The following is a 15,300-nucleotide window of genomic DNA, read 5'->3' as shown; positions in this document are numbered from 1 at the left end:
AGTTCCTGCTGCTGATACATATATAATTTAAACGCTGCAACCTCCAACTTGGAGAAGTTAGCACGAGATACTCCTGGTGGGAAATGGCAGTGGGGGCAGACCTGGAGACAGGATGGAGACAAAACACAGGGGGCAGGAGAGTGCTGGGAGTTGGCAAAAAGTTATCTCAGTGGTTCTAGGAAAGTGTACTGCATTGTCTACTCTCAGTAATATTTATCTAACTTTGTTTTATCCAAAGAGGTTTGAAAAGATTTTCCATTTGGATCTTAATAACCAATATTTATTTTCAACAGAACTTAGACTCCAAAAATGGAAGTGCCAGATCTACAGAGACTAATAATGAAACTTTTACCTTTTTTTAAAAAAAACTTCTTTGATGGTAAGTTTGATTCAATGGTGTGAGCCAACATCCAGGAGAATGTTTCTTGAAACCTGTGTTTTCTGTCTTGACAACTTTTCCGTTCTTTGCAAGGTGGAGTTGGATCAAATCTCATGACCTATTTGTGGATATTTCTGTTTGTACACACCATGGTTTGGCATTTCAGCCAAGTGGATTACAAGGCTGTAAAATGGACTAAGAATTCTTCTGACCATTAGCCAGTTTGAAGCTTCTTCTTAGTTTAGAAACCAAGCTGTGTCACTCACACTATTCCTGATGCAAATTATTTTCATTAGAACTTTTGCAGCCTAATTGAGAATTTAAGAAACAAAGACCAAGCTGTTCACATTACTATGCCTGGACTTGAGACCCCTTATTGCAGTGTTTCTCAATCATGACAAGTTGAAGATGGGTAGACTTCAACTGCCTAGAATTCCTCAGCCAGCTTTTGGGGGAATTGAAGCCTACATATCTTCAAGGTTGAAAAAACGCTGCCTTATTGCATCTTCACTTTTAGATCATACCATTGGAATTTCATAGTATGTCTTGGATGATGATGGTTATTATTATTTGAAAATAGAAGAAGCAAGATAGCAATAGCACTTAAGACTGTTTTACACTGCTTTTACAGCCTTCTCTAAGTAGTTTATAGAATCAGCATATTGCCCCCAACAATTTGGGTCTTCATTTTACCCACCTCGGAAGGATGGAAGGCCGAGTCAACCTACAGCCTAGTGAGATTTGAACTGCCAAATTGAAGGCAGCCGGCAGATAGCAGAAGTAGCCTGCAGTACTGCACTCCAACCACTGCGCCACCGTTGTGCTTTGTTAGGTAATTGTTGTAGCATTATTTTTTGCTGTTTAGAAGCCAATAAGTTGTTTCCCCAGGGGGGAAATTGAGCAGGTTATAACAGGTTCTGGAGAACCGGTAGCAGAAATGGGAGTGGCGTGGGAGTGAAGATTTTGCAATATCCTTCCCCCGCCACACACACCAAGCCACACCCACAGAACCAGTAGGGGAAAAAAATTAAATTTCACCCTTGCCTTTTCCCAATAGTTAAAACAACCAGTGACAGAATCAAATCACTGGTCTGCTCAAGTCAACAAAATAAAGGGTAAGATCACTGTAAAATTACCTTTGGACAAGGTAAGCCCCCGATAAAGTCAGAAATTCAGTGTCTAGATTGAAAGCCACTCTCTTACCCGGCAGCCCCACTCTTACCATGACTACTTTTGGAAGGTTTCACCGCGTTGTACAGATTCTTCGGAGGACGAGCTGAACCATTGTCTTGGAAGTTTGAGTTCATCACAAGACTGTTGTTGCGCTCAGAACACGAGGTGGTGCCTGCTTGATGCCTGAGAATATCAACCAAAGCCCTGACCAGGGAAAAAAAAAACACAGGCAAATATTCATGGAACGGAAATTATAAAGTATACACATAGGTTCTGTTGAGGAACCTGGAATGTGCAATTTAACTACAGTGGTACCTCTATTTAAGAACGCCTCTACTTACGAACTTTTCTAGATAAGAACTGGGTGTTCAAGATTTTTTTGCCTCTTCTCAAGAACCATTTTCCACTTACAAACCTGAGTCTCCAAAACTGTAACCAGAAAAGGCAGGGAGAAGCCTCTGTGGGGCCTCCCCGAGTCGCCCTGAGTCTTCGGAGAGGGGCGGCATACAAATCTAATAAACTATAAACTATAAACTCTCTAGGAATCTCCTGGGAGGAAACAGGGCCGGAAAAGGCGGGGAAAAGCCTCTGTGGAGCCTCTCTAGGAATCTCCTGGGAGGAAACAGGGCCTCCACCCTCCCTGTGTTGTAGCAATACGGTGTTGTTATCAAAAATACATGTTAAGGGCGGTTTTAAATAGAAACAAATTCAAGTTCTAGGCCAGTGATGGCGAACCTATGGCATGGGTGCCACAGGTGGCATATGGAGCCATATCTGTGGCACGCAAGCTCTTGCCCTAGCTCAGCTCCAATGTGCATGTGTGTGCCGGCCAGTTGATTTTTGGCTCTCACAGAGGCTCTGGGAGGGTGTTTTTGGGTTCCAGAGAGCCTCCGGGGTGTGTGTGGGGTGGAGGGCATTTATACCGTCCCCTGGCTCCAGAGAAGCCTTTGGAGCCTAGGGAGGGTGAAACACGAGCCTACTGGGCCTACCAGAAGTTGGGAAACAGGCAGTTTCCGGCCTCCATAGTGCCTCCGGGGGGATGGGAGAAGCTGTTTTCGCCCTCCCCAGGCATTGAATTATGGGTGTGGGCACTCACACATGCGCGATAGCATGCGTGCACAGTCTTTCGACACCAAGGAAAAAAAGGTTTGCCATCACTGGCCTAGACTTTTCTATGTCTAGTACTGTGTCGAGTCTCAAGCATCGCATGAAAAAAGCGACAGACACACTTGAACAGCTTTTAAAAACAGCAATGCTTTGGGTAAAAAATACAAGTAGTCCTCGATTTACAACAGTTCATTTAGTGACCATTCAAAGTTACAATGGCACTGGAAAAAGTGACGTATGACCATTTTTCACTCTTACGACTATTGCATATACCCATGGTCATGTGATCAAAATTTAGACACTTGGCAACTGACTCATATTTATGACAGTTGTAGTGTCCATGGGTCATGTGATCCCCTTGTTGTGATCTTCTGGCAAGCAAAGTCAGTGGGGAATCCAGATTCATTTAATAACCAACTTCACAAATACAATGATTCGCTTAACAACTGTGGCAAGAAAGGTCATAAAATGGGATAAACTCACTGAACAAATGTTTTGCTTAGCAACATGAATGTTAGGTTCAACTGTGGGTCGTAACTTGAGGACTTCCTGTAGAGGAGACATGTTCTGGAAGTGACTATACTTCGCTTGGAGGACCAAAGTCAAGTAGGGAAGCTTCAAATGTGAAGAACTGAATTAAGATATTTAATTTAACAGCTGGAACAGTTAAGTGGATAATGGACCAGTACACACAGTGGTAGCTGATTGGTTGGACGCATGGGTGTCAAAATGGCAGCCCGTGGTCCAGAGGTTTCATGCGCAAGCCACCCTTACCCCAGCTCTGTGTACAGGAAAAATGTTGTGATGCGTCATGTGTCAGCAACATGACATTGCAAGTTTGACACCCTTGGGTTAGAGAGGGAGGATTTCCGGTGAAGTTTTATAATTGGCTAGAAAATGAATATACTTAGAAATTAAATTAGAATGACCATAAAAGAAGGAAATGGAGAATAAATGGTGGTAGACCCAGAGGACAAAATTAGATTCTGAAGAAGCAGCATTAGATTAATAGCATATACCCAGAATAAAGAATTACATTTATAGAAATGCTATAAAAATAATTAATTTAGAAGAGACACCGACAGTTTATAAATGCATGGGAATATGTTATCGGGCTGTTAAATATGAGATGAACTAGGATAAGAATCACTCAGGGAAAGGGAAGGGGGGGAAGTTGAAGGTGAAGGGAAAAGAGAGGTATGGAGAGAAGTAGGAAGGGGAGAGAAGAAGGAAGAAGGAAGGAGGAGGAGATAGAGACAGAGGGAGGGGAGTGTAAAGAAATGAAGAAAAACAGATTGACGAACAGTAGTATAAAATAGGTGCAAAATAGGATATTGATTTAAGAATGATGGGATTAAGTCTATATAATTGTGTATGTTACCGATATACTTTAGGGCAGTGATTTTCAACCTTTTTTGAGCCATGGCGCATTTTTTACATTTACAAAACCCTGGGGCACATTGAGTGGGGGGGGGGGGGGGGGGCCTAAAAAAAGTTTGGACAATTTTTTTCTCTCTCTCTTCCTCCCTTTCGCTCTATTTCTCTCTCCCTTCTTTTTTCTCTCTCTCCATCCCTTTCTTTCTCTCTCTCTTCCTTCCTCTCTTTTTTGCTCTCTTTCTCCCTACCTCCCTCTATGTCTTTCTCTCTCCCACCTTCCCTCCCTCTCTTTCTCTTTCTTTCTCTCTCTCTTTCTCTCTCTTGTTCTTTCTCTCTCTCTCTTTCTCTCTCGTTTTCTTTTTCTCTCTCTTTCTTTCTTTCTTTCTTTCTCTTTCTTGCTTTCTTTCTCTCTCTCTTGCTTTCTTTTTCTCTCTCTCTCTTTCTTTCTCTCTCTTATTTTCTTTCTCTCTCTGAGCACACCTGACCATGTCTCACGGCACACTAGTGTGCCACGGCACACTGGTTGAAAAACACTGCTTTAGGGTATATGCATTAAACATAGAAACATAGAAGATTGATGGCAGAAAAAGACCTCATGGTCCATTTAGTCTGCGCTTACACTATTTCCTGTATTTTATCTTAGGATGGATATATATTTATCCCAGGTATGTTTAAATTCAGTTACTGTGGATTTACTGTACTGTGGATTCGTTCCAAACATCTAGTACTCTTTCAGTAAAATAATATTTTCTCACGTTGCTTCTAATCTTTTCCCCAAGTAACCTCAGATTGTGCCCCCTTCTTCTTGTGTTCACTTCCCTCCTGAACCTTATTTAACCCTTTAACATATTTAAATGTTTCGATCATGTCCCCCCTTTCCCTTCTGTCCTCCAAACTATACAGATTGAGTTCATTAATTCCTTCCTGATAAGTTTTATGCTTAAGACCTTTTTTGTAGCCCGTCTTTGGACCCGTTCAATTTTATCAATATCATTTTGTAGATCCAAAACTGAACACAGTATTCTAAATGTGGTCTCACCAGCGCTCTATACAGAGGGATTACAATCTCCCTCTTCCTGCTTGTTATACCTCTAGCTACTACTTGCTTTCCCCACCGCCTGACTGCACTGTTCACCTATTTTGAGACTGTCAGAAATCACTACCCCCAAATCCTTCTTTTCTGATGTTTTTGCTAATACAGAACTGCCAATACAATACTCAGATTGAGGATTCCTTTTCCCCAAGTGCATTATTTTACATTTGGAAACATTAAACTGCAGTTTCCATTGCTTTGACCACTTATCTAGTAAAGCTAAATCATTTGCCATATTACAGACACCTCCAGGAATATCAACCCTATTGCACACTTTAGAGTCATCGGCAAATAGGAAAACCTTCCCTACCACACTTTCCCCTATGTCATTCACAAACATATTAAAAAGAATAGGACCCAGAACAGACCCTTGTGGCATACCGCTTGTAACTAGGCTCTGCTCAGAATACTCTCCATTAACAACAACCCACTGATATCTATGCTTCAGCCAGCTGCAAATCCAGGGATTAAGTCCAATCTTCACTAACTTATCTATCAGCTCTTTATGTGGAACCATATCAAAGGCTTTGCTGAAATCCAGATAGGCAACACCCATGGCATCACCTTCATCCAACACCTTTGTGACATAATCAAGGGAATCAATGAGATTAGTCTGACATGTTTTGCCCTCAGTAAAGCCATGCTGGTTTGGGTCCCATAGTCTTCGGAGAGGGGTGGCATACAAGTCTAATAAATAATATTAATATTAATATTAATAATAATAATAGTAGTAGTAGTAGTAGTAATATTGGTTTTTAGGTGCTGATTTATCCTCTTTTTGAATAGTCTCCATCATTTTAACTGTAACTGATGTCAAGCTAACTGGCCTGTAGTTACTAGCTTCTTCTCTACTGCCCTTCTTGTGGATAGGCACAACACTGACCATTTCCCAATCATCAGGAACATCTTCTGTTAAAAGGGATTGATTAAACAAATCAGTCAGGGGGTAGCAATCACATATCTGAGTTCTTTAAGAAATCTGGGGTGGATGCCATCTGGACCCATTGCCTTATTTGTCTTTAATTGTTCAAGTTGTTCTAAGACCTTGGCCTCTGAGATCACTGAAGCTGAATCCGTACAGCTGGAAGCAATGCTATATCCACCCATAGTATTATATTGTAAGTTGCCTTCTGAGAAAACAGAACAGAAGTAGCTATTCAAATGGTCGACCTCCTTATTCCCATCAATGTATGTATTATCCCCAGTACTAAGCTTTGTGATGCTACAGTTTTTCTTCTTTCTATCTCTAATATATCTGAAGAAGGTTTTATCCCCCTTCTTTACAGATTTGGCAATTTCTTCTGCTTTTGAGGCTTTAGCAGCATATATTATTTGTTTTGCCTCCTTCTGTCTCATTCTGTCTCATTTTAGACACCTCTTTGTCAGCTATACTTCCAGAATTTTTATACCTCCTATAGGCAGACTTCTTTTCATTGACTACAGCCCTTACATCATTACTAAATCATAGTGGTTTCTTCTTCCTTTTACCTTTAGTTATTTGCCTTACATACAGTCCAGTGGCTTTTTAGATGGCCTTCTTTAATACAGTCCACTGGGCGCTTGCTTCTGCCGTTTTAACCCCCCCCCCTTTAATTCATTATTTAAATACAGTATTCCCCAATTTCATTGAAATTTGTTTTTCTCAAATCCAATACTTTGGTTCTAGTATAAGATTGCTCACAATCAGTTTTTACATCAAACCACAAACATAGGTGGTCACTGCAACCTAAATTTTCTCCCACATTTATTTTCCCCTCTAATTGGTGTCTTAACCAGCTGTGCCAGAGCTGCTCCTGTAAGGGCCACTACCATATTCTTACTTTTGCATGTAAGGGCACTAGGGATATTCCAGTCAATGTCTGGGATGTTGAAATCACCCATAACCACAATATCTCCCTTTACTGTTATTTGGGTTATTTAATCCACCATCTTGTTGTCATAATCTTCAGATTGCCGTGGAGGCCTATAAATCACCCCAATTCTAATGACACAACACTCTTTAGTTTGCGTGCAAACCCAGAGAGTCTCCAGCTCTTTACATGTATTTTGAATTAGTGTATCTTTTAGACTTTCCTTAACATCATGACTACTCCACCTCCCCTTCTCTTTACTCTAACCTTCCTATACAATGTATATCCTGGTATGGATATTTCCCATTCATTGGAGTCCTTAAACCATGTCTCAGTTATGGCAACCAGATCCAAATTATCTCTAGATATTATGGCCATTAACTCACAGAGCTTTTTGCTCAAGCTTCGAGCATTCGTGCACATTACACGAAGAACATTATTATCATTATTTGTTTGCCCCTATCATCAACAACTACATCTATTTCATTTATAGCTACCTTTTCATAAACTTCAACAAACTGATTTATCCTCATTGGTTGGGGACAGAAATTATCCACATCAGTTACATCTCTGTCCCATTTACCTACTTTAAATGCCTGTCCAAAAAAGGTTCTGAACATCTCACCAAGCACCTGGGTACCTCTGTATGATGGATGCAAACCATCCCTCTTAAACAACTTCCTATTAGACCACCTATTAACATCATGACTAACATAGCCAAAACTTTCAGCTTTATACCGCTGCCTTAACCACACATTAAACTCTGTGATACAAGTTGTTTTATCCTCTTGACCACAAACTGGTGACACCTCAGAGAAAGTCACTGAATCAGTTATTCTGCCCAGCTCCACGCTAAGACATTGGAAATCTCTTTTTACTAGATTAACATTTCTCTCGGACAAATCATTTGTGCCAAGATGCACCACCACATCAACATTATTAACTTTTCTTATAGCCTTGACAATATTTGTAATCTGCCTCCTGTACTGGCTGGCAGTGACCCCTAGGAGACACCTCATCAGCTTCACTACATCCTTACTCTGTCTCAAATCAACACCTCTGATAGTTGAGTCATCCACAAGTAAATGCATCCTCTTTTTATTTCTACTAATTGCACCTGATGGTTTGGTAACACTATGCAGCTCACTTACAACAACTTCCCCTTGGAACATCCCCTCATCCTCCACCTGAGGGGCCTCGCTAATATCTGCAACATCCTTACCATTTAAATCCGCAGAGATCAAAATTACTATGTCTGTGCTCCACTGCACGTAATCTTCCTGAAACAACAGTTGTCCACACAATCCTTCTCCTTGGGGGTAGGAGGAGCTGAGGAAGTGGAGGGTGCACACATAATTGCATTATATCACATAGCTGGGACAATCTTACCACTTCTGACTGCAGGCTACAAACTAAGGACTGCAACCTATAGATCTCACCATATAAACTAGATGTCCTTATGCAAAGAGGGCAGCACCCCAAGTTCCACAAGGTACTATGGAACACAACAGCCAAACAAGTGTTACACTGCACCAAGCCAGACATCATAACAATTTATTGAAAAACAAGTACTTACTAAGAAAATCAACAACCCCTGTTGCTACCAATTTTCGTAGATATATATTTGTGTGTGTGTGTGTGTGTGTGTGTGTGTGTGAGAGAGAGAGAGAGAGAGAGAGAGAGAGAGAGAGAGATTTTTGCTGATAATGAAAAGGAAAGAAGACTACTATAAATCTATTTTGGGCTTATTTTCCTTCATCATGTAGCCATACCCTTACTGGGATTTGAACCTGGGGCTCTACTTTATAAGGCAGAGGCCTTAGCCTCTAGGCTACAGGCTCATCTCCTGTATCAGCTTTATCCATATATATATATATGGAAATTGTGGAGAAAAAGTTAAAAATTTTAACCAAAAAAAAGTGTGTGTTTCTGCATGAGGCAATCTACATTATGATTGGTTACTGGGTGTAATGGGGGAGGTTCCATTTTTCCTGTCTTTTTCTTATCTATAGGCTGTTTTGTGATTGATCTGACAATTTACCACATGATGTAGTGATGTGCCTTACTATCTAGCTCACTGCATATAATGATTTAAAATAGATCTATTTATATAAAACTATAAGTTCGTGTCAGCGTCTCTTGACTTTATTCGGATACCTACTGCACAATTCCTTGACACTGCCACAAAGAAGGAGACAGCAACTTGTTCATTAAATGATTAATCCAATCCCATTACCTGCTTGTCTATTGTTCGGAATTACAGTTATCAATTTTTTCTTTATACTTTACACTTTCATGACTCTTTGTGTTGTAACACAGAGGTTTGGACATCTTGCACAAAGTTCTGGGGAATTTTCTAGCAAGTCCACTCAGTTGGCAAAAAATTGTTGGCTTTGCTATCACCTACAATAAGGAATAACCATTAGAGTGTATATACTACAGAAAAAACAATTACTGCCAACCTGCGTTCCATTGAGGACCTACTGGTATATACTGCACGAGTCAAAAAGAGGGCGGTGAAAATATTTACTGACCCCTTACATCATGGACATAAATTGTTTCAACCACTATCCTCAAAACAACACTATAGAGTACTGCACCCCAAGACAACTAGACACAAGAACAGTTTTGCCATCACTCTGCTAAACAAATATTTCCCTCTCACTGTCAAACTATTCACTAAGGCTGCATTAGTCTATTAATGCAATATTATTACTAATACTACCATTAATACTATTCGTCTTCTCATCATTCCCATCACCCATCTCCTCCCACTTATGACTGTATGACTGTAATTTGTTGTTTGTGTCCTTACAATTTATATTAATATTTGATTGTTCCCCAATTACCTATTTGTACCCTTTGACAATCATGAAGTGTTGTATCTTTTCTTTTATGTACACTGAGAGCATATGCACCAATGACAAATTCTTTGTGTGTTCCATCATACTTGGCCAATAAAGAATTCTGTTCTGTTCTGTTCTATTCCTCACTACATACGATAGGTACCTCACTTGCAGCTGTGTAGGATGATACCATTTGTAACCCAATACATCTCAAGAATATCAATTTTTGCTCTAGAAAATATTAGTTCTTTCAGCCCTACTTCTCTGAGCCTATAGATCGGTGTCTCTTAACTATGACAGCTTTAGGACGTGAAGACTTCAACTCCCAGAACACCCAGCCAGCCTGAAACTAGCAAACTAGGGAATTCTGGATGCTGAAACCCACCTTTTAAAAGTGCCAAGATCGAGAGAAAATACTCAATTTCTTTTATCTGACTATTGCCTGGTTGGCAGCTTTTTCACTTCTTCCTCAAGATTATTCTCACAGCTCATTGCAAATCCTTGATTTGTGGAAGAGATTACAGATTTGAGACAGGGCACAATGTTGAAAGCCAACTGTCTCAAGTTAAAGTAACTGAATAATATGTGATGAAAGAGACAGTTCCTTACATCTTGAAAAGCTACAGATAATGCAAGTGGGAAATATTGGCCTCCCTAAATTAGACAAACAGGCTGCCTTGCAATAGTTGCAATACAGTGATCCCTCGATTTTCGCGATCTCGTTCTTCGCGAAACGCTATATCGCGATTTTTCCCACCCGATGACATCACTCTCTTCCTTCCTTTCTCATCTTTCTTTCTCTCTCTCTTTATCTTGCTTCTTCCTCTCTCACACTCTCTTCCTCCCTCTCTCATCTCTTTCTTTCCTTCTCTCTTTCTCTATCTCTCCCCCTCTTGCTGGCGGGCGGCGGGCGGGCGAGCTGGGGGCATCAGCGAGGAAGACCCAGGGAAGGTTCCTTCGGCCGCCCAGCAGCTGATCTGCTCGGCAGCGCGGTAGCAGCGAGGAGCCAAATCGGGGTTTCCCCCTTTGCGTGGGCGGCGGGGAAACCCCGATCTTCATCTGCTCGCTGCTGCTGCGCTACCGAGCAGATCAGCTGCTGGGCGGCCGAAGGAACCTTCCCTGGGTCTTCCCCGCCGCCCACGCAAACTCCACCATCTGCGCATGCGCGGCCATGAAAAAAAGGGCGCGCATGCGCAGATGATGTTTTTACTTCCGCAACCCTACATTGCGAAAAATCGATTATCGCGAGGGGTCTTGGAACAGAACCCTCGCAATAATTGAGGGATCACTGTAGTCTTTCCAGTTGTGCCTAGATTTAGCAGCAAGTGAAAATACATCCCATTGAACCAGGGACGGGGTTCCTCTTACCACCCTACTGGTGTACTGTGTGTGCATTGTGATGTTGCGCGCATGTCTCCTCGCAGGAGCTTCCATGTATGCACCAAGGGATTATTTTCCTTTTGCACATGCTTAGACAGCAAAAATAATTAGGAAAAAAAGATGGCAACGTGTACATACCAGCAAAGACAGCACTAGACCTGTCGTGCGCAAATTGCGCAACCGCACTGGTAGGAAACCTATTTTGCATTGAACCCTAATCTGGAGACCCTTTAGGTTTGGAAGAATAGAATAGAATAGAACAGAATAGAATAATTTTATTGGCCAAGTGTGATTGGACACACAAGGAATTTGTCTTGGTGCATATGCTCTCAGTGTGCATAAAAGAAAATATAGATTTGTCAGGAATCATGTGGTACAACACTTAATGATTGTCATAGGGGGTCAAAAAAGCAATGAAGAAACAATCAATATTAATAAAATCTTAGGATACAAGCAACAAGTTACAGTCATACAGTCTAAGTGGGAGGAAAAGGATGATAGGAATGATGAGAAAAAACTAGTAGAAATAGAAGTGCAGACTTAGTAAAGGGTTTGGCAGTGTTGAGGGAATTATTTGTGTGTGAAGCACCTCAAGGGTAGTATCTACCCCTCCATCAATGGGCGTCAATCCTTGTGGGTCCCTCTCCACTGCTCATATCCTTACCTGGGCACGTTGAGTTCTCTCCCGTGGGGTCTCCTAGAGGCTTTGCTGAAAAAGAACTTGATCCCGACGCCCACGGCAAAGGTGAAGCTGATGACGCCACAGATGACATACACGGTGCTGTTGCTCTGCTGTTTGCTACCGTTGGGTAGATCGGGCCCATTCGTGGCTGTGCCGGCAATGGTGGTTGCAAACCACTGGGGGCTGTCACGGCATTTCCCTTGCTCCAGCCTCCTGGATCGATCATCACAGCAGAAGCGGTATTGGCAGGTGCCACAGCAGTACCGGTAACCTCCTGTAGTACAGTTGAAGGTCGCATCGTATTGCCCCATGACGTCATAGTAGCCTTGGCATGTTTCAGAAGGCCGGGCTTTGCTGCTTGTGCTCGTGGTTGAGTTAGAGTTTGGTGAGGTCAAGCGCTTCAGGTGGGCTAGGAGGCTGGGAAGTCCCCAACTCTGGTTTGAATAATGTGGTGCCTGAACTACAGCTAAGGCCGTGTGCCCGGCCAGGGCTTCAAGGGATGCATAGAGCATGACCGTCAGCAATTGATGCATGATGGGGGGAAGGTATGGGGCTGAGACGCTCAAGCCAGGCTGGCCAATGTGGGGGGCCTTTTAGAAAGTGTATAAAAGAGATCAAGGAAGCAAACCCTGTAAAGAAAAAGAAAGGAGTGTTAAGAAAAGCCCGGTGGAGTGAATGCAAAATACTCAATTTGATACAGGTAGACATCAACTTATGACAACCCTTGAGCCCAAAACTTCTGTTTTTAAGTGGAGGCAGTTGTTAAAGTGAGTTTTGATCCATTTTTGTTACAATTGTTAAGTGAATCAGTGTAGTTGATAAGTCAGTAAACCAGTTGTTCAATTAATTTGGTTTCCCCATTGCCTTTGCTTGTCAGAAAGTCACAAAAAGATTACATGGCCTTGGGACATAGCAACCGTCATAAATATGAACCAGTTTGCCAAGCATTTGAATTTTGGATCATGGGGATGTTGCAAAGGTTGCTAAAGGTTGCTAACTGCAAAACACGGTCATAAGTACACCATTCATTCATTCATTCATTCATTCATTCATTCATTCATTCATTCATTCATTTATTTTGTCCAATATACAATAATACACAATGAAGGTTATAGAGCAGGGGTCCCCAAACCTTTTACACAGGGGGCCAGTTCACTGCCCCTCGGGCTGTTGGAGGGCCGGACTATATAAAAAAACCTATGAACAAATCTCTATGCACACTGCACATACCTTATCTTAAAGTAAAAAACAAAATGGGAATGTACTATTTAGAGGGGGGGAAGAAGTCTGAAATTCATATATGTTTATGTTTTGTTTTTAATTTTCTTTTGTTAACATCTGATTGGCTATACAAGGTTTTCTTGGCTTATAGAAAAATATATAAAGAAAGAAGGAAGCACTTTGGCATAATGGTTAATAAGTTAGAAAAATAATTGGTGTTATACTTTTTGAAGGAACATTAAGGAGGGAATTTAATTTAAAAAATGAATGTAACTGGATGACAAAATTAGAAAAAAAAACTTTTGCAACTTTTTTGATGATTGATATTAGTTACTAACAAAATACCGCATTTTATTCATGGAAAATTAGATGGTATACTGTATTCTTTGAATGTATGTTAAGAGAAAAATAAAAAAAATACCCCCAAAAAAACAGTCCTTCCTTCCTCTGTCCCTCCATTTCTCCTTGAATTTTGGATCATGGGGATGTTGCAAAGGTTGCTAACTGCAAAACACGGTCATAAGTACACCAGTGCCGGTGTAATTTAATTTAATTTAATTTATTTGACTTCTATGTCGCCCAATTCCATGGGACTCCCATTTAGTCAAAGTCGTGGTAACTTTGAAGCAGGGGTGGGCGGCAGGCTGGATGGGGTGGAACTTAGTTCCACCAGTGGAAATGAAGCTGTGTACCCAGCTCTAGCTGACCATCCCCCCCTCCCATCTTCCTCCTCCTCCTCGGAAAGCGGCAGGGAGACCAGCACCGGCAGGTGTTGCAGGGGGGCCATTTCCTCCCCCTTATTTTCTCAACAGCTGATCGGTACCCGTTTGCCTAGCTACCCAGTCTGAGGCAGGGGGGCGATCCAGGAAGGAGAGCGTGGGCAACGCGAAACAAATTGTCACCCCAGCGAACGACACTGGTGAGGTCTTAACAGTTCACTTGAACGATGATGATCGTTCAAGCCATTCCCACCTGGTCACGTGGCCGGCAAGCCACTCCTACCCAGTCACATAACCATCAAGCCACACCCACAAAATAAGCCACACCCCACAGTGTGGCAGTAAAAATTTTGGCTCCTCATTACTGCTTTGAAGGGTGACTAAATCTTGTAAATCGAGGACCCTTCTCTAGTTTCTTCCATAAATCTTGGGACTCAACCTCCCCAAAAGGCATGTCGCAGGGCATCAAGTTGGAGAAAGCTACGATAGAGCCATCAGGAGCAACTGCTGAGGATAAGTTTTCCAAATCAACATCTGTCTTAAAATGTATGCTAGGTTCCCTCAATCTGAGATCATCCAGGATGAGAACTCTGGTTTAACAAATCTGAATTGCGTCATTTCAAAGTGGCTGATCTCAGCTCACAGCCAAGATAGCAACTCTTGCCCTCCAATTTCATAATGATTGAATAGTTCATGATTTACAGCTTTATACGACATGGTTTATTGCTTCCAGCTTAGCATGATGTCTGAATTCAATTGCTATGGCTATGGTATAGGTCAGGGGTGGGGATCTATTCTGTGGCCCTTTTATCACTAGTGGACTTTAACTCTCAGAATTTCTGAGCCAGCATGAATCAAGGTGAATCAAGCTTCTGGGGCTTATTCAGAAAATCACAGTTTTTTAAAAATCCATATGGCATGAAACAGGAATGTAGCTATTTGGATTTCTGAACAGCATCCGTTTATTTCATTGGGAGATTCTATTAGATAGGAGTGGAATGTATTGATTTCTCTTGCTATCTTTCCACTTAAAAATAGCTCTCAAGATGGTCAATGAAGATATAATGAATATGTTACAATTCAAATTTGAACTCTTCAATAATAGAGAAATAAACATGTTCACCAGAATAAAACAGTATAATTTTTAACAAATGTTTTTATAATATATGCTCTCAGAGAAGCCCATATTTTAAATAAGTGAATACAATTCATTAGTAATTTAAATCAATTTTATCAATAGAGAATTTTTTTAAAAAAGATAAATTATAATTCAATTTCAAAAACAGAAAAGCTAATCCATTACCCATCTATAAAATAATTTGATTACAGTATAGACTAGATGTTATTTCATAAATGCCTTGATGAATATGGCTTTCTTTACTTTTGTGTGTGTGTGTAAAATACTAACTACTACTATCCTACACATGTTTGACAAATAAACCAAGCAACCAACAAACAAGAATTACATACATA

General features: G+C 41.2%; 1 protein-coding gene across 1 annotated transcript in view; it reads right to left on the bottom strand.

Moving 5' to 3' along the window:
• SHISA7 (shisa family member 7) overlaps positions 1 to 12,516 on the bottom strand; it is a 31,205-nt gene extending 18,689 nt beyond the window's left edge. Inside the window, exons 1-2 of the mRNA XM_070726474.1 lie at positions 11,870 to 12,516; positions 1,602 to 1,756 (exon numbers count right to left, since the gene is read on the bottom strand). Coding sequence (XP_070582575.1) covers positions 1,602 to 1,756; positions 11,870 to 12,420 — 706 coding nt within the window. The 5' untranslated portion in view covers positions 12,421 to 12,516. The remainder of the gene's footprint in view (positions 1 to 1,601; positions 1,757 to 11,869) is intronic.
• Positions 12,517 to 15,300: the final 2,784 nt, after the last annotated feature.

The sequence above is a fragment of the Erythrolamprus reginae genome, chromosome Z (genome assembly GCF_031021105.1).
Source record: "Erythrolamprus reginae isolate rEryReg1 chromosome Z, rEryReg1.hap1, whole genome shotgun sequence".
Classification (NCBI taxonomy): domain Eukaryota; kingdom Metazoa; phylum Chordata; class Lepidosauria; order Squamata; family Dipsadidae; genus Erythrolamprus; species Erythrolamprus reginae.
This window is presented reverse-complemented; position numbering and strand designations above follow the sequence as displayed.